The following is a 20,734-nucleotide window of genomic DNA, read 5'->3' as shown; positions in this document are numbered from 1 at the left end:
ATGTTTTGAGGTGGGTTTAAAATAAAGAGACACAATAGATACCCTCCACAGTGTATTTGGTGACCTAGATTACAATGAAAATATTAGATATAACATCGATGTACGAGATACTTTTCAATACGTTACTTATATCTATAATATATAAGATATTTATTTTGTATAGGTAGATGACATAATTATTACGACTTCATAATATTTGACTCATTTACTAACAAACAACATTTAATATGTATTTTTACTTTGTCTTTTTTTTTATTTTTTTATTTTTTTGCTTCTTTTTATACACGTAGAATATTATAACGACATTGACAATATATATAATATATATATCTGCTTTTTATCCGTAGTGTTACAGAATATAATAACGCATGCGTAATTCGAATGTCACGAAATCTGTTCACGATCTGTTAAACAATCTTTATCTGTATTTTGTCCTGTACCTTTTTCAACTGACTTTACCCAATAGGTTTGCGTACATACATGCCGACCACATTCTCTCCAAGATTGTCGTAAATCTTCAGAGTTTCTTCTATTTCTTCGCCAGATGTTTCGATGAAACATACGTTAAACACTCTTTGTCGCATCATGTAATCCTAGACAGAACGAACATAAAGGCGAGGAAAAGAGTGAAAGGATAGCGCAGAAGGTTAGAATAGAAAGTGTAAAAGCAGGAAGAATAGCGGCGATCGTTCGTAGCTTGTTTCCTTAGAAACACGACAATCGATGAAGAGAATCGATAGTGATCGACAGCAGCGTGATCCTGAGAAATAGGTTTTATCGTAAAACATGATCTATATCCCTCAGCTTCTCCATATTCGAGATTAAAACGCATTGTCAAAATTTCATATCGATTGAAAATTACGTGAAAACGTACCAATTATTGCGACTAGTTAAAATTCAATTGATTCGATTTCAAGGTTTATTGTTTTTTTTTTTTTTTTTTAATAAAAACAAAATTATACAGAAGCTGCGCGATCGTATTTTGTGTTTCGAGATTTCGAAGTGTTTTTTGAGTCTTTCTCCATTCGTTCCCCCCCATCCTCACTGTCGATGATAATGTTTTCATGCCGGCAACGGTAATCGACGTTGACGATGTTCGACGAACGATCTAATTGTCTAATCCTTATCGATGTCTAATGATTATTTAATACGCGTGGTTCGCGACGAAAAGCGCTGCGTTACCAGCAGCTCCCGCCACACCACCAGCGTATTTGCCGAGTGCCGATTCGCTGTTAGCCTATAAATACAAGAATATATTTTAGACAAACTTTATATTAATACACTACTCCACAAAATTAAAAGATCACTGAAAACTGGAAAGTTATCGATTTTGAATTGCTATAATTTCGTGAAGGAAAATCGTACAACGGTCTACCTGGATTCATTTTAAAGGGTAAAAAAATTCTCAAAAATTCTTTCATATATCATATCATTTATATTATAAAACAAAAATGGAAAATTAAAGTTGCTTTTTTCTTTTTAGATTTGACAAATTCGAACGACTCTACAAAGTTTAGAAAATCTTTTTTGAAATTCGTTAAAAAATGAATCGTTTCTTGTAAAGAAAAGGCAAGTCTCCCCTTTGCAACGATATCTAAAAAGTTGATATACGATTTTTATTGACGTTTTATCGCATCTTACATAAAAAGTGTGCCGCCGACAATTTTTTGGTCAACATTTATTTTGTGGATATAATTTTGTGGAGTGTATAATAATTAATTAACAGTAACTTACAATTAGAAACGATAATTAGTAACAATATGTATTTAAATACACTTAATGTTATCAGTATGTACATATAATATGAACACATAGAAAAGCAAATATGTACAGAACTTATCTACGATACTTACTATGGAAACATGTCTCAGAAAAAGAAGAGAGTTTAGTAGGCATGAGATTTCACATAGAGAGAGGCATTTGCAGCTGCACTAGCAATGCTACCAGCAGAGTATTTGGCTAAGCTGGCTAGACTATTTGCCTAAACAATCACACAGTATATATACATGCAAAAAACAAATGATAAAAAGAAAGTAGAGATTAAATAAAACAGTAATAATTAAACCTAACAAAATAAACTAGAATAGGATCTAAATATAAAAGAAATGAAAACTATAGTATATGTGTATATAAGATGTAAAAATGTAAAAAGATAGGACTATATAAAGATGAAAGGAAAGTTTCTAAGTATTAAAAGAAAAAGCTGAAAAGTGCAATAGCTAGAGAAAAAAAGAAGTGATGGCAAAATACATGTAGAGAAGAAAGGTAATAGTCTAAATCCCCATAAATAGCACATAGAAAGAGAAAAGATATTTTAGTAAACTTTTGTACACAAAATTACATACAGAAAAAAAACATAGATAAGTCAAACTAAGTTAATCACAATAATAAAAAAGAAGTAAGAAAAATTTATTCTACTGACATAGCAGCACACATCAAAGAGTAAGAGAGATGCTTCGAAATTATAAAACATAAAGAAGGAAATCTGAAATAAGATAACATAGCTTGAAAGTTACCTTAGCCCTCTTGAGAAGTTCTTCCTGGCCTGCAGCAATTTGTTCCTTCTTGCCTCCCCATGCACGGAGAACAGAGGCTTGAAGAGCACGACCGTAGCTGAAGGTCAGTGCCCAAGGTTTGTTCGCTGGGAACTTGTTGATTGCGTCCAAGTTCACGGATGCCTCCTCTTCTGATTGACCACCACTGAGGAAGGTGATTCCAGGTACTGCAGGTGGCACAGTGCGCAGTAAAGCGGTCACGGTAGCAGCTGCGATCTCTTGAGGAGATGCTTTCTTCGGGCAGCTCTGTCCTGGTGTTACCATATTCGGCTTCAGAAGGGTACCTTCGAGGTACACATGATGATCAGAGAGTGCCTGAAACGTCAAATATGATGAAATTTCAACTTCTCAATAAAAAGAAGAAATGAAATCTCTACAATTAAATAACTGGACATAAAAAAGCGTCAAACTAAAGTTAATTACTTTCAAATTCTTCATATTTCTATAGTGAAAACAAGAGTCATAAGCAACATGTCTAACAGATTGCTAGTATGGCTAACGCTTCATTTAAATAATATAACTTCGTAAATTTATATTTTTAAAATTGATGTCTCGATAGAAATATTACAGCATTTATTTTACAGAAAATAGAAAATATTGGATAATAGATCCCATTCTAAGAGAAAAGTATATCTATAGCGTGCAACCTACACGACCAATACCACAACGTAAGAGACTCTGAAACCATCCTATCTTGCCTTATGGCATTTTCTTCTATTTTCAATCAAATAGCTATAATCGATTCCAATTATACTAACGACTTTGTGCATCGCTATTGCTTCTATCTATCGAATAAACGAGGCAAGACGCCAGTATCCCTACACGAAACAAATCAGATCAATATGCAGATTTCCCTCACCTTGTACACAGCGGCCAGAACCTCTTCCGTGACTTGTTGGCAACGGGCAAGGTCATGATCACCGTCAGGCAAGATCTCGGGCTCGACAATTGGCACGATTCTAGCACTCTGACAGATGGAAGCATAACGAGCCAAGACGTTAGCGTTCTCCAAGATGGCGAGCTTGCTAGGACAGTCCTTCTTGATCTTCAACACGCATCTCCATTTGGCAAATTGACATCCATCTTTTTTGTATTGGATGCAACGGGCCTGAAGACCGTCGAGACCCTGAGTGGTGCATTCATCGTCGGTGCCGAATAATGGTACCACACCCGTGTCCACTTTGATACCTGGCAAGATGCCACGTTGCTTCAAGAGCTCAACGAATGGTGTTCCATCGTCGGCCTTCTGGTAGAGAGTCTCGTGGAACAGGATAACACCAGAGATGTGCTGGCCGATGGTGTCCTTTAAAAGATAAATAAAATAGATTATTAAAGAAAAATTGAACGAATATATTTGGTATGTAAATTTTACACGCTGATGATATAGAAAGGCAAAATATTTGAAGTATATACTTAACAACGTTTGAAAGTAGCAGATAGAATATTTCCAAAGTATTCGAAGGATATAATTTAGAGCATAACCTTAGACTTCAAGATTGTTTGTTTCTTCTTACAAATTTATGGTTTGAAAGATATGATAAATCACAAATTTGAGAAAACGAAATGTAGGAGAAGAAATATCAGAAGCATTCCTGAGTTGTAAAGATCTTTTCTTCGTAGAATGATTGCTCTGTCAATGAAATGAATTAACTTCCATCTTCTTGAATTTAAAATATCTACGAAGTCATCGCCGATTATATCTCTTCACAAATCTGAGAAATCAGGAAGGTTTGAAAGAACTGCGCATCGATTTCTTCGAACGTAAGTTTGACAATATTCGAATACTGGTAACTATCAGTACTTAAACAAAGTCAAATTTTTTCCTAAATGATAAGATAGGAAATAATTGAATAAATAGATAGAAATTATACCTTAGCACTGGTGAAAAGAAGTTGTCTGTAAGCTCGGCGGTTGTCCTCGGTATTCTCAACGTTGATGTCCTTAAGACGCTTGCCGATCGTTGTTGTCGATTCATCCGCAGCGAGGATTCCTTTTCCAGGTGCCACGATTTGCTGGGCAATTTTTTTCAATTCCTCTTTCAGCTCAGGTTCGAGCTTATCGTATTTTTCCGCAACCATTTTCTACGGAAGAGATGCGATGTAAAAAGATGAAACGTTCGAGGAAAATTCAAGAAAAATATAGCGTCGTTTGAAAGGTGCCATAAATAATTCTTCTTAGGATTAAAGATTAGAAGATAGAACTTTCTGATTAATGAACTTTCGTATAATGAGCTGCAAGAGATAAAGACCTCTTCGAAATAAATTAATAATTCGATAGTGATTAATGGAGAAGCCATTGGTCTTTTTAAATTAATTATGATCTTAATTAAATAACAGTGTTTTTGTCACATCCGATAATAGCTTTAATATTCGTATAATATTTGTTGGCAGACAATACATTTGCTAAGTTGTTTGATAGAGTCACATATGTATATATAACGCGTTCAGTCACTGACGTAAAATTACATCATTTCCTGAAATAACAGAAAGATACAAGGAAACAATACTGAGCTATAGAAAAACTTAGATATTTTTTCTTTATGGGGTATTTTCTTTTTAATTTCAAATAACAAGTAATCGCAAGTATAACATCTTACAAGAAATTTTATTATTCGTATCCTTTGGTCAATTACGGAAATCCCAATCAATCGTAGATCTACTCTTTCTACTTGTAATTTTAATTTTAATTAAAGTGATTTTTAACTTCACGAATGTAAGGAAATTACCGATCGCGATAGAATCAAGTTATGTTTGGTATATAAATCTTGCAGTAATATAGACAGAAAGATGGTTTGAAAACATTGAAAGATAACGCACAACATCCTTTCGCCCGTAATCCTTCTGCAAAGGCCAGTTATTTATTGGATCTACGTGGGAGGAGGGTAGAATTTCAAGTGCAAAGACCCCTACTAGGGCTCTTTCATTTCTCTTTTAAAATGAGCCTTTCGATACGTCACATCGCGCCATAGGCATTGTGCACATGAAATATCAAATGTCCACTAAGGCTTCCGCAGCGTAATTGAATTTCACAGTGTCCCATCAACGTCAATATTTCATAAAAAGAAAATGTTAGTTTGACCCATTTCTGCGTCTTCATTCGCTCCACCGCTTTCACATCGAGCTAATAGACCGCTATATTCCTAACTAATACGAGAGGGTCATCGGTATACCATACGTATATTTATAGTTATATTAAAGGAATCCATGGTGCCTATTCTCATGATTCATCTTGATTGGATTTCGCGGAGAAGTTTGTTATTGATGATAAGTAATTCTGTATTTTATGCTTGACGGTGGAGAAATATTAATGCTACTTTGTTCTACAACATCGTCTTATAATAATTATACGACTATACTAATGTATAGACTGGAAATTTTTGTTCATTTGTAGGAAATTTAAAATTTTCAAAAAAAAAAAAAAGGTAGATTTAATAGTATTTATTTATATAAATAGATTTATATAAGTAGTAAAAATGGAAAAAATACACGCAATGTGCAAACATATACAAAATATCCAAAGTATAGTAATTTCTATAATATACGATGGATGAAATAAAATTTCTACTTAGAGTCCATTTGTTTATTAATTAGATTCGTAAAAATACAAATTTCCATAACAATTCTCAGTCTACTAGTACCAGCTATAATGATCGACCGAGATAAATATTTTCGTTCGTAGCAAATAAATATCATTATAAATTTCAAGTCATGATTAAAATTTTGAAGAATCATAAGCATCGTGCATGTATACGATTCGACTATTAATTGCTTTCGTTGCAATTACGTCAATTTGTAGCTCGTTACCGCGAGTGCTGTACTCGAGAGTTGTACAAACGCCTTTATACGGGTAAACATTTTTAAAGAGGCCCATTCTCCGGAAGGAGGTTGACTCGTGAACCTTTACGAACATTTATTATGCTTTATACTTGTTATTTTTAATTAGAGACTCCTGTAATTGTACATACGCGACACAAGCTGCACAGAGTACTACAATTATAATTTATATGAATAATTTCCGGTACCAGTCTCAAAATAGAAGATAAAGAAACAATCTGTTAAATAAAAAAATATGTCAACAATTCAGCCAACATTATAAGTTATTATCATAATATTTAAATATACTCGACTGAATCACGAGTTTCTACAATCATAAATGGATAATTTCTTATCTAAGGGTAATCTGAAGGTCGCTGAAAAGTTTTCCACTCATTGACAGATCTTATTTATCGTATTCAATATTCTCGAAAAACAACAACAGCGACAAACATATTGTCTACCTTGTCTTCATCTTCATCTACGCTACTCTACATGTAAGAGGCTCTCCAACCACCAATAGAGCAACCATTTATCTCACTACAACGTAACGTGCAATATGTTGAATATGAATCTTTATCCAGCAGAGATAGCGTCCGAAGAATCAATGCGCGAGGACAGGCGAATGGAGAAATTGCGAGGATTGTTGCAAAGAATGGACACGTAGATGCTCGTTGATAAATAGAATATACTAGAAGTAAGCTTGGTGATAAGTTTGCGACTTTATGGCAGCTTGACAGGCCAACAAAGTATCGGTGTAAATGGCTTAACGGGATATATACAGCCGATTATTGTGAGATCGTTGTTCTACGTTCTGGTCACATTGAAAAAACCATTATCGATACAGTGAAAAATACGACCGACTTTTCTTATTGGAACAATACTGAATGCTTCGAGGACAATTCGAAAATTTCTCCGTTAATTGTCGTGGCTGTGAAAACTGCAGATGAGCGAATAACAGGATCATCGCGCTCCATTGTGTTATATTGTTATCTAAATAAACGATAAACTGGAAAGAGCGTGAAATAGAAGAGCCTTTTTTTATGAATCTGGAAACTACATATTTCAACCATCCTCGAAATTATTGAATAACCAAATTAAGAATAATGATTTTCAAACGAAGCTCTATATAACTTCGTCATAATTATCTTAGAAATTAAAATTCTTTATTCTAGATCAGTGATTCTCCACTTGGGCTACGCGACAAGATTTTCAAAAGTACGCCGTAACCATTTCCTTATTAAAACTTTTATAATTTTGTAAGTTCTGTTAAACGTTTATGTCATTTTTCATGTATATAAGTTATCATGTATCATGTTATGTATAATCGTGTATATAATTTAAGTGTACAAAATTTAATGCGTACATAAATATATGTTTTATTTTAATCTCACTATTATACTACATAATTAATAATACATAATAATACCACATACTATAACTATAGTTTTATTTATCTTCACGAGGGGTACGTTATTTTTATACATTTCACGGAGGTACACGAACAATAATAGGTTGAAAACCCTACCACTAGATAATAAATAAAAGATTAAAGTATTTCTGGCAATAGTTGGGAACGTTAAAAAAATATATGATTACTTTTATTAAGATCGACATATCTAATAAATTAAAACGTGACAGAATGACAGACAGATAAAGTATGGAATAAAAAGATTAAAAATTACGCAAGCAGATAAGCCACAGATCTTTAGAAGTGTATCATATATGGAATTATCGTAAATTGATTTTTCTTAAGCTTCAAGAAGACAGTATGAAATATGTATGTTTGCTCTTAAATGTATCACAAAAAAGCACTCAAAAATATTCCACTACTGCTACGGACTACAGAAATTTCACGAATCTTATCGTCACTACACTTACCAGCATCATTTTAGATTCTACTCTGAAATTAGGAAATCTCCATAGTAGACAAAGTAAGAATACGTTAACAACGAATTGTGCAGACGTTAGAAGTCTTTTAAACATGTGTTCGTAATTGCTTTTCTTAGTTATTGGAAAGTATAATAGAAACTTTTGTTTTTTTATATTAGAACGAAATAACAAATTAATACTTTACCAAGAAAAAAATACAGAGAACATAAAATTACATCAGAGAGTTCAAAGCTTAAGAAAGGAAAAAATATTAACGTAGGGTTTTAAACTTTGTAAAAATGAAGAGTCAATAATGCTTTTGCGATACTTTAAACGACGTAATCTTCAAGAGATAATCGTAAGCGGACATCTGCATCGTTCTTGATACACGTAACTCGTACGTTTAGAAGAAAATGCCAATGCTCTTTCTTAAACTTAAGAGCGCGAACATTCGAAGAGCATAACAGTCTCGTTTGGTCCCCGCTTAACGATACGAAATAAAAACCGTCTGTGTCATCCGAATCACAAAGACAGAAAGACCTAGATCTGTCTCGTTTAATATGTCGTATATTTCTTTTTCGGCAACCACGTAACGTACCTTTCTGTCCGAATTTCAAGCAAAATCTCCTTTTCCCTTCGACGCACATCCGTATCATTGCACATGCATCGAGGGCTGTAAAGTAAATGATGCAGACGCGAGTTACGAGATCGATAAAACAGCTACAATGAAAGTCTCCATTCAACAGTCACCGTAAACAAGCGTCGCGGCGCGCGTGCACAAAGCTGTAAATTATCATAACGACTTTGCATCTCAATTAACAAGATATGGATTGTTGACTCCCTGGAATCGAATCGAATGAATCAATTTTCCCTCTCTTTACGTGGCTTTACGAACAAAGTGAATGCACGCGATACAGATGCATCGTCAGGTGTGCAATAATAATAAAAAAAGAAAAAGAGATCTCGTTATCAGGATGAATAACCTGAGAAAGATATAAAAATGAAATCGAATAAGAACGAAACGTGATAATGTTGAAATCCAATAAGAACGGTTTATCTAACCAGTACCGTGGAATTAATGTAGTTGAAGACCTTTAAACGACATTTTTGTAGCAACGACTCGTACAGGAGAAGAGTAGGTCTTTCTTTCTCAAGAAACAGATCCGGATTTCGTTCGGTCGATTGATTTTCTAAAAGTTGACGCTATGCTGCGAAGTTCAGAGGAAACAGAATGAGAAGAGAAGAGAGAGATACGAATAAGATCGCGCGAGTAGGGAGATGAAAATCGATAAAACGGTACACAAAGCCTAATGTTGGTTGCTTGCTACGTTTACTTTTCCCAGCCTGTTTACTACCATAACTTGTTATTTTTGCCTCTTCCAATCGTCTTCGTTTCGAACGAAGAGTCCCAAAGCACCGAAAGCGATAGTTTTCTTGACGTACAATGCAATAACATCAAAAGAGAATCTCTTACATGGCCTGTTAGTCATCGTGATAACGATAATAATTTCCTAAAGTAACACGATGACGCTAATAGTGTTATCTATATGAACGTGCCAGACGTGAGTATCGAATCGTGGAAACGTAAGTCTACGGGTTTTTAATAATTCATTGGAAATATACACCTTTTTTCATGTCGATAACAGATTCAAAAGTCTTCGCGAAGACGTCGCATCAAGTCAGCTGATGATTAGATATAAACTGATAATTGCAATTCTCACGGCGGCACGTTGCACAAACACATAATCGCGTTATCCTTTGTACGAATGCGATCGTTATCTATTAACAATAGAAAGCTTTTTCAATAAAGAAAGAAGATTATATCACTACGCACGTCGTTATTTTGAACGAATAATGGTATGGAATAACGATGAAATATCTACGCAAAGATCATGGTTCGATGAACCTCTTGGATCTTTCTGAATCTCTTACCTGTTCCACCGAATATCGGTTTGATGTAGGTCCAGTTCAGATCGTAAATAAATTGCCGGATCTCGCGACTCGCGTATTACGAACACGCGTATATACAAGGATAATAAATATAATATAACGACGATAATAATAATAATGACAATAATAATAATGATAATAATAACAACAACGATAATACGTTTCCTTTACTGTTAGTTCGCTAATTATCGGGTCGATTTGAAATTAATTTCGGTTACGTTACTTTCTCTTTCTCTTATTGTTTCTCTGCTTTCCTCGGTTCTTCTTACGTTTGGCGTTTTACGGGTTTTATTTGAAATACACCATAAAACCACCGATAACACCGATAGGTCTGATAGATAGATAAAAGTGACTGAGAAGATAAAAGTAAACCGATCGTTGCGACACAACGTTCTCGGCTGACGAAACGTTGGTCTTCCGCCGGGCCCAGCCGAGAGGACCCAAATATTCTTTTCGACTACATCTTTGCGGTTCGTCGAAGAGAAAACTATGCCGGGGCGCGTGTCTCGTCCGAACACGAGACGACGACTGGCTTTATCCGGCTAGTTCGCCCCCATCCAAGAGGCGGCAGGGGTACCTGGCTGCAGTGCAGTGTCGTAACTGCAAAACAGGGGGGTAGTTGCTACATTCCCTCTCTCCCTCATTCCCTACCTCTGCTTCAGTCTCTATCATCCTTCTCATTCGCCTCTCTTCTTCCTACACGTTTGTACAACCGCATCTTTCTCGTTCTCGCCTACATTCCCACATTTACCTTCTCCCTTCCCTTTCGTCAAACCTCCCTCTATTCGCATTGTCTTGCCCGCACTAACCAACTATCTTTTTCTTCTTTCCACCGGCTTTCTCTCTCTCTCTCTTTCTCTCTTTCGTCCTAATCTACCGTCTTGCTTTTACACAGTATCACCCCACTCCTTTCAATCTCCTGATTCGATCGCTGTCTCGCTTCCAGCCACGCTTCAGCCACCCCTGTCCTTATCCTGTCTACAGCCTGCCGCCTATACAGCACGAAACGAGGGAGTGGGCTAGCCGCAATGCAGCACGCGCAGACGTTCTCGAGGCTACGCCTGTATTATCCCCCTGCATACCCTGAATCCGTGACCTGAGACATCGGCACACGAAATACGCGGGACCTGTGCTCTCTTGCATCCTGCTCGCCATTAGTAGTAGACGCTCCTCTCGTCTACGAGTACAGAGCGGGCAGTTAACAAACGGTAGAGAGAGCAATAAGGAGGAAGCTAGAATTGAGAATTCAGGGTCTCTAGTTGCGATTCATGAAAATGGCTGTACATTGCCAGCCATAAATCACCGGACACTTTATATGCTTAGTAATGTAATTACAAAATAAAGATGACACTGAATGTTAATGTAACAAAGTTATACGTGTTTTAAAGATCTTATTATAAATTCAGACTGATTCACTAATGTCATGAACGCGAAATATTTCGTTGTATAATAACATAGCGTAGAACTAAACGGATAGACTTTCTATCGCTATGTGACAATATAAAATTTATTGCAAAAATAAAATTATTTATATAGTTTGGTAGAATATTAATACACGAAGCTTAGAAAATAATAAACGCGAACGAACTGCATGGGTGAAAATTGATCCAGCCTTTTGAAGATTAACGAACATCAAAAGCAGCAAATATCCGGTGTACTTATGGACGAGAATATAATTACACGAGGCGGAATTACATGTCGGATTTTCCCAAGCCTGGATGAATTTCCAACTTCCATTCATCTCGTAGATGAATTTTCTCCGAGGAAGATCGTCTTTGGTAATGAAGCTGTAGCGATAGCAAACTTCTAACACGGCTAAGCCTGTTCGTCGATGAATAATCGACACGTGGTTCGCTCAGTCACGTCTTCCGCCATTTACAATTTCGAGCAATCTCCGATCGTCGGCGCGATTACGTAAAACCTAGCGAAAATGAATCGCTCGCGATTGATGGGGGAATTGATCACCGCAATTTGCGCAAGTCACGATCGAATTTTCGCTAATTTCTCGACCAGCGAACGGTCGGTGAACACGCCCATTGGAAATTAGTCGGGAAGATCGAGATTTAACGAAATTGAATGCGAATCGATGGATTCTATAAATAATCGACAGAGTTCTCGCGCGGCGTGAGTAGGAGGAACATTCAGACAACTCGTTAGCCAAATGAAGGTACCAACGGTAGTTGCAGGAAACTCTAAGCAAGTTGCAGGCAACTACAAAGTTACGTGTTACAGCTATTTCCCGAGAAACCACGTTAATATCTTAATCAACATTAATTCTTTTCCCTCGAACTTGATTTTTAAAGGCGTCACTTAGCTCGTGATTAAGGTTATAAAGAAAAGCCGTCTTTCCGAATTAGATAAAGGGATCGTTATCAGTAGATTACGGATTTGTAAAAAATGCAAAAATACATAAAGTCCCAGAAGTAGAGCACTCGTCTAATTTTTAGTAAGAAAAATTATGAAACAGACCTCTGTTTAAATTTTATTTCCTTGCTTGTATTCATAAAAATCCGCGGTCTAATTAATAGTAGTACGTCCTTTCATTTCTGAGGAAACCGATTGTAATGCTGACCAGCGAACAGTGGGATTTTATTCTTGTGGAATGCAGCTTCCGAAAGCCTCGTACACAGTGGACCGCGGTAAGATTAATCGCAACAATGCTACGCTCAATTGTTGTTAAGTCTGATAATTTTAGACACGAACAAATTTTTAACGAGAGAATGTCCTGTTATCGGAACTTCCGGTTAGACGTGAAAGAACACGAACAATCGTGAGAGAAAACGAGCGTGACAAAACTCTTTTAAGCTTCCAGCATCTTTTCCTGTTTCTCTTCTTGTTCTACTCCTTTAAAACGATTTTTAGACGACCAACATGGGAAAGAAGTCGCTTCTTATTTCGGAAAGCATTTACGACTTACCCACGCGCTATGGATAAAATCCCCGAAGAATGCATGGAAATGAAAGTCACGCTTCGGGAGAAATACGACAACGAGACGTGTGGGTGAAAGCTTTTTGGCCGTATAAATGATATAAAAGCCGCTCGACACTGGGGGTTGGGCCTGAAAATTTCACGAAGCTGGAAAGAAGCTTTACTAGCCCCGATAAGGAACAAGTACTTAGACCGTACGACGAAGTACATAGGAATTTGTCGAATTAAAGAATTATCGTTTGCAGTGTTTCTTGCAACTGTCTTCTATCGAAAATGTTATTTGTTGTTATTGATTATTTTTGCTCGAGCTGTGGTTTAATATTTTCAATAGCGATCAGTATTTTATTCCAATTGATTCGTATTCGATGAATATGATTTTTAAAAGCCATTTATATTTTAATTGTATTTTCATACTCTCGTAATCATGCGAAACTAAATTCGTGTATTTTGATTACGTTATAAAATAATATATCACACGGACACATTACGCATTAAAATCGAAAGTGGACGGAGAAAATGGAACGAGTTAAACTCGAAATAGGGATAAACTCGATCTGCAAATGATTGAAGAGAGTTACGTATTAGCACATATTACGCAATAGTGGAATCTAAATGTGGAATTTGTATTTGTGTTCCTTTAGGGGACAGTAATGACGATCTAGACATGATATAGATTCTACGTAACAAAATGTAAGTAAACATGTTAACAAGACTTTATATAACTGAACTATATTTATTCAGTCGATAAAATTTCCGTCTTTGATCAAATTTCAGCGTACACGAAACAAAAGCAAATTTGCAATTTTACTTCTTTACGTTCATTCGCATAAATTTGCGATAGACGCAATTATTTTTCCGTATTTCGATTCATCGTGTTAGTAAAATTAATTAGTTGTCTTTTGCATGGTTTCGTTCCTACTAAAAATAACTGTCATATATTAATATTACTGTTAGCGTTATTCTGATGTTTACTATGAGATATGAATAAATAATGCAACGATTTGACGAGCGGCTGCAATATTTTGAAGGCACATGACGGAGACGCAATTTAAGCTTCAAATGCATTCCGTTACCTCATACTTGGCATAAGCTAAGTTAGAGCTGGTAACGTAATTGTTCTTGAAATTTCTGCGCAGAATAAGATTTAGTCTTTTACAATCTTATTGCTTACAAAAAACACACCAATGAATCAGAAGATAATATTGCTTATATTCTTATATAAATGTTCATTAAGATACCGATGTAACTTTTAGAAGTTTTTATTCAAAATATATTTCATGCAGTGCTTTTTAAATGAAATATCTTCCGCGTCACATAATACGAATAAAATTTAAATCCTTTATAAAGAATTTACACATTGATGAATTTCCTACAAAAAGAACGGAAGAATCCAATTAACGCGTTCATTTTTGCACGACGCGGTTGAATTATTTGAATTATTCCCCTAGCGATATAGTCCAGGATTTTTATGTCGCGACTCTGTTACCCACCTAAAATAACATCAAAATCGGATCAACGTTGAAGAACAATCCTCGATCTTTCGAGTCGAGGGTCTAGAATTATTGGATGAATCGCAGTACGCGATATTTTTACGTCCATCCAATGAGAAATTTTAGAACTATTGGAAATAACTGTAATAAAATAGCGTAATAAAGCTACAGAATTCGTCGTTTTGTAGTGCATTAAATTATTGTTCCACGTTGGGATATTTTAAACAATTATTCTGAGGAAATAAAATCGTATTGGACACTGAATAGTAACAAAACAGGAGATACGAAAGCTTTAAATTGAACATTTATATTACTTAGGTATTACTATTTTAATAATATTTAAATAATTATTGTATTAAGATAATGGAAAGATAATCTTGTAACTTAAAATACTTGGTTACTTAAGTCTTGATATTTTATAGTGTTTTAAATTATAGAAAATAATTGTTCAGATTGTAGATAATAACAAAGTATTAGTCTAAACACAGGCTATAAATTAATATAAATTCCAAGTACTAGATCTAACATCAAAATAAACGCAACAGTGTTGCGTCAATTTTGTTGCATCTCTCTAAAACACAATACTAAAACTTTTCCACGCGATCCAACCATGAATCTACCGTCGGTGTTTTTGATATTTTCGAATGATCACATTTCGACGATAATGTAATTTTCGCAATCGTATGTAAATATCGTGTTATCACAGCACAGCGTGATAAAGCTGTTTACGAAGGAGGAATGGAATTGTCGGGAAAATGCAATCTCGTTTCTTGATGCAAAGTGACCCACACGTACTACTATTGTATCATCAATAGCGATTTATTGAACCATATCTTGAAGTCTCAAAGTCAACTTGGTTATCTTGTAGCTAACCACCAATACAAGTTCGATTTCATCAAACTAGAAATATTTCCCTTAAACGCTTTGCAAATCGACGATGTGGGGTATAACTTGACTACAACACATTCTTACGACTAAAATAAATTTGCCGAGATCGATAAGTTCGTTAATTACCTTTATTCGATCATACGCAGAATAGTTTCCCAGAATAAAATTTCTAATTATTACTCTGGTTCATAAAGGTAAAGGTACTCAACGTAGGCTAATTGTAACGTAACTGATTTGACACAGACAAGTGTTCTGTTTGTAGAAGCTATTTTGCCTGAGATTAATTGGAATGATCGATTAATGCTTTCGAGTGTCGATAAACAAATTCCACGTAATAATGAATATTTGTTTTAATTTGGTAAGCCTATATAAACTGTAAGCGATGGTTATGGATAAAGGAGAACTATTTTTTTACAATAATTTGATATTGTGATTTTAGCTTACAATATTATCTGAAAATTTACTTGATTTCTGCAGAATTTTTTGAACAATAAATTCTTTGTATAATAAACAAAAAATAAATACGTGTAAAACAAAATGTAAGTGAAAATGTGCATGTAGAATAAGAAAAGACCTCCGTTATGTAAATGGTACAATGGGAAATGTATGAAACATACTACATATTGTGACAAATAACCCATTTCATAGCTTAGCAATTGTAGGTAATATCCGTAAAAATATTCGTGAACCGTTTTCTTGTGTCGGTCGATACATGAATCGTGTAACGCGGGATCTATTCGCGCAGACGCGAATTGAATTTTTAACCATTGAATTTCGTAAAATTTTCCAATAAAGTTACGCACGTCGAAGGGAAGCAGTTGATGTAGAAATCTGTCGAATTGATTTGAAAAATCTTATAGAAGTATAAGAGAGTTTCACAAATTACCAACATTTCATATAACAGTATTTAACATAATGTCAATATTCATAGTTTGTAAAAAAATTATATATTCAAAATTTCAAAGTATAATATTTTAATTTATTACGTATAACGTAAACCATCTGTGTTTCTATAGTGAATTTAAACCTAATAATAGAATTATATATATGATTACGTAGGCGGGATATTCAAATGAAATCCCTAGAACTCCCAACCCTCGAGAACAAAGTTCCACTCCAATATAATTAAATTTTCGTTGTAATTACTGATTTATTAGATTAAGAAATAGATTAGGGAAAAACGTAAAAAATACAGAATTACAAGCTATCATAATCATATACAGTCATCTTTTACATCTTTTTTCCATTCTGAGCTGAACCTAAATTGCTAAGAACAAACAGTTTTAAGGAATTTATAATACTACGTTGTATACTGTATAGTATGAAAATCAGAAATTTTTGAACGGTTTTTTAAGAAATTTATGCACCTAACGGATTCTCTAATCCCAGCAACTAAAAAAATTATCTGCGCAATGACTCTATCTTGTTGGCGGGCGGTCAATAACGTCAGCATAATTTTGCTGTGGTTTAATCGGTAACGGATAAGCAAGGACGCCTGCGCGACGCGCGTCCACTCTGTCTAACCCGTGGTATTCAAAAGAGGTAAACGTCACACGAAGCGCACCTGGCGGTGATTCTCGGCACGAACCTACGAACCTCCTAACGCGCAATGCAGTGCGTAAAGTGAGTTCTTCGAGTCTTTGTGTTATACATACGAAGCTCTAATAGTTAGTTTGTGGATTTTTATGCAAATTCATATTGTAAAGAATATAATTAAAAAAGTAGAAGATTGCCTTACCTACCAAGTATTATAGAAAGCAGTTGGATATTTTATATATTTTTCATATATATGCATTCTGTGCAATTTTGTACTTTTACTATAAATGCATAAAAATCTGCAGTGTATTGATAACGGAGGTAATTAGTATGGACTGAAGAAGATAGAAAGGAAACAATCATAAAATCGACCATTCGATTCGTGCTGAGGATTAATTGAAAGGTGACGTCAGAGTGCCGCGACTCAGTTGTAATGCACCGGTCGAAAATATTAACACATACTGTTGAGTTGGAATGTGTAGTGATCGGCAATCTTGAATCATGTAATTTAACATTAAGATGACTTGACATTAAGATTAAAGATCACGAGTTATCGTATATTCACGATGATTAACCTTTGGAAAAAATTGATTATTCTTTGTATCGTGTAAAATAAAATAATACTGAGATAAATAATAATAAGCTTATTGAGAAGAGAAGATAGGGCAGATAGTCTACATAATGGATACTCTAGAATTCTTTCTTTGGAAAATAAAAAATACTCTGGCCGTATACTAAGAGGTTATCATATCGAAGTTGATTGACTACGTGAATTCTGTTGAGTGGGTTCTCCTTTATCTTCCCATTTTTCCGTTTTTTTCAGATTGTTAGTTCTTTGTGATTGGTTATTCATGGAAATTTATGGTCATGGGTAGATAAATTGCTTATGGACATATTATGTATCGTATTAAAGCTTTATGACGATTGGTAGAAAATGTAGAAGTAATGGCAATCTAAAACACGAAACAGGATAAAACAAAATATATAGTGAAAGTTCGAAAGCAATGGAAGAACTCAGTAAAAGTTTGTGCAATATAATTCGTATAATTGTATTAGCGGGATGAGACAATAACAATCATGACAATTAATGTTGCATTTAATATATTTCATATGCGTTGTAAAAGAATTTAAGTTACAAGTTATTAGTATAGTAATTATTATACACGTGCAAATAACTTATTTATTATTTAATAGCATTTAAACATTATAATATATAGCACTTTCATAGATAAAATGACGTTATGAATTGAATAAATTCAATAAAATAGACAATTTTTTTAATATGAATTAGCTTGTTCTTATAACCAAAATATTAATGACGTTATACATAATTAGTATGTAGTTAATAAATATTTTCACTTCACTTTTTCATTATCGATTTCTCATAAAAACATGTCTCATAAATGTACGTGAAAGCTATAAGTAAACAGTGAAAGTTACTTAATCACCAATCATCATTCAAAACATACCAATCTGTATTAATCTGTATTATATTTTATATTTAACACTTTATCACATGAGAGGAACGACAACTTTTCAAATAATCTATTCGTAAATTTAAATACTTCATTTCGTTAAGAACAAGATTCAATATAAGAGGGCGCTAAAAGTGCATGCGAAATGTCGAAATTGATCATTGGCCAAAGTTTTAATCGTATTACGAGACGAGAGAATTTATGACGACGTGACATATTCAGGAAAAAATTGACACGTGTGCATCCGGCTGCAATAGTGTGCGTGGACAATAGATGTATCTCGATTCAGAGTCACGTGTTCATCACTGCTAATTTTTCGTCTTACACGTAACATGTAACAGTATTGTCAAAATGATCATAGACACGTAGTGGTCATGTATAGTGCTATAGGTTGTGCATGTTTCGTATTGCGTAAGTTCTCGCGAAGATTGTACAATGCTTGTAAACGACCGATCTAATTCCATCCATCTACGAGCATCATTGATCGCAATATTGATTACATATATTAAATGCAACTAAATTAGACCATCATTGGCAAATAATGAAGACAGACATTAAAAAGCAGCGACGAAAAATTAGACGCAATTCTAGTGTGATAATTTATTAGATGTTCTTTTTATACAATGCGTTATGTATCTGCGTGCACTTAGAACCATGAAAAACTGTTCACAAATAATATGCAACATGTAAATTATGTATATACATAAATGCAACGAAAATTGGAATTTTATTAATCTTATATAATTTCTATTTCTCTAACGAGAGTAACTTTCAAATTCCAGTTCTTCTTCCCGTACCATATTGTATGAAAAGAGAATTTATTACAATAGCTGAAAAGATACAAATATTTCCACTGTTATGACAGACATATGTATGTTATCGGTTATAGGTTATATTGATAAGTAATGTGAAGGAACTTATATTCTCTCTCTTTCTCTCTCTAAAATTAATTATTAAGCTCAAATTATATATAAAATATTTCCGTACGTAAATTCGAAGAGTTTTGATGTTTCAGATTATAAAATACACGAATTGTCATCGTATCGAGCACCAAGTGTTGCGCACTTTAAAATGTTCTTTCGAAGTCACGCGTTAATAGATCACGTGACGAAAGGTGATTTAGGCGAAAGTAACTTTTTTTAATATTCATTTAAACGTAATTTATTTTCCTTAAAACTAATATACTTTTCAATTTATTTAAGAATTGAAGCAAAAATAATTTCGTTCTTCAAGCGAAATTTAATTACTTTATAAATATCAAAAACGTAATTATGAACAAATTCTGTAGTTCGTTTAAAGCATAAATTCAAACTGTTAAGTCATTAATTTTGTTGCTTTTAAGATTTGTAAAACAATAGTTATTTACATATAACTTGAGCTTGACTTGTATATCTATACATTATCGTATGATCGTACGATATCACATTACAATAAAAAAACATGTAGCTCCTTAGAAATTTGCGTATGCGATGTACAATAAAATATCGAGCGATGCTTTCAGTATAGGCCCGTACTATTTCAAGATACAAAGTGTTTGACTGGGTGTAGACTAAATGTCAGTCAAGGTCGAATCTCATTGCAGGTCAAACATCAGCTTTTGCATCAGTTTTTCGTATGAAGTAATCGATAAAAATTTATAAAAACGCATGGCACTTTTCATTTCAACTTTCAATAAATTATTCATTCAAGAATACGTACAAACATAACTTACCTTATATTGACGAGATGATTTCTAGCTTGAAACGTGTGTCTACGTACGTCGTACGATTTGCTGGTTGGAAAGCGACTGAGGTAAACCTAGGGTATTCGTTGGTTTCAAAGTCTGAACAAGAATGATATTGGCGCAAGCGCATTCTCTACAATCGTAGAGGTTCTCAACATTGGCTCGATTAATCGTTGCTATAACCAAAATAACGTACGTAGGTACGTAAATATAGAATTAAGCACCACGGATATTTCTGTGACAAAAATACGTTATTACGAGTTTGAAAATAGAATAGTTTTTTTATACAGAAAAAATATTATTTGAAATAATTTTGTAAGTGAAAAAATTTGCTCTGTTTTTTCTAGTAATATGTAGTATACAGAGTATTTTGAGTGCTGTAGTTACTTTACACAAATGCGCATTACACGAAACATTTAAAATTAGATTATAGTTATACAATAGATGCTTGAAATAAAATTATTCGAGCACAGTAAACAATAAAGATCCAAATTTAAGATAACAA

At 34.3% G+C, this 20,734-nt stretch overlaps 1 protein-coding gene and 1 long non-coding RNA gene across 4 annotated transcripts; one reads left to right on the top strand and one right to left on the bottom strand.

Annotated features, from left to right (window-relative positions):
* Nucleotides 1-39: 39 nt before the first annotated feature.
* Nucleotides 40-20,353, bottom strand: Ald1 (fructose-bisphosphate aldolase). 3 transcript variants are annotated; one of them, XM_072021764.1, is made up of 6 exons: nt 20,218-20,353; nt 4,427-4,636; nt 3,415-3,858; nt 2,517-2,870; nt 1,854-1,981; nt 40-1,237 (listed from the first exon to the last, which is right to left on the bottom strand). In XM_072021764.1, exons 2-5 carry the CDS (start codon nt 4,631-4,633, stop codon nt 1,886-1,888), a joined length of 1,101 nt encoding a protein of 366 aa, XP_071877865.1. In that variant the 5' UTR covers nt 4,634-4,636; nt 20,218-20,353; the 3' UTR covers nt 40-1,237; nt 1,854-1,885. The 3 variants fall into 3 exon arrangements, with proteins under 3 accessions (XP_071877865.1, XP_071877873.1, XP_071877882.1); XM_072021772.1 differs by lacking the exon at nt 20,218-20,353 and adding an exon at nt 10,172-10,706; XM_072021781.1 differs by lacking the exon at nt 1,854-1,981 and having other exon boundaries at nt 20,218-20,352.
* Nucleotides 16,815-19,361, top strand: LOC139997863 (uncharacterized). Its single transcript, XR_011803134.1, has 2 exons — nt 16,815-17,534; nt 17,855-19,361. It is a non-coding gene; the product is annotated as an uncharacterized lncRNA (long non-coding RNA).
* Nucleotides 20,354-20,734: the final 381 nt, after the last annotated feature.

The sequence above is a fragment of the Bombus fervidus genome, chromosome 1 (assembly GCF_041682495.2).
Source record: "Bombus fervidus isolate BK054 chromosome 1, iyBomFerv1, whole genome shotgun sequence".
NCBI classification, from domain to species: domain Eukaryota; kingdom Metazoa; phylum Arthropoda; class Insecta; order Hymenoptera; family Apidae; genus Bombus; species Bombus fervidus.
Note: the sequence above shows the minus strand (reverse complement) of the source record. Positions and strands in the feature narration are given on the sequence as shown.

Bases quoted from the DNA above. Each gene is read 5' to 3' on its own strand.
- Ald1 (XM_072021764.1), bottom strand. From the start codon at position 4,633: ATGGTTGCGGAAAAATACGATAAGCTCGAACCTGAGCTGAAAGAGGAA. The intron at 3,859-4,426 runs GTATAATTTCTA...TATCTTTTAAAG, and splicing joins TTCTTTTCACCAGTGCTAAG to GACACCATCGGCCAGCACAT. The intron at 2,871-3,414 runs GTGAGGGAAATC...TTGACGTTTCAG, and splicing joins TTCTGGCCGCTGTGTACAAG to GCACTCTCTGATCATCATGT.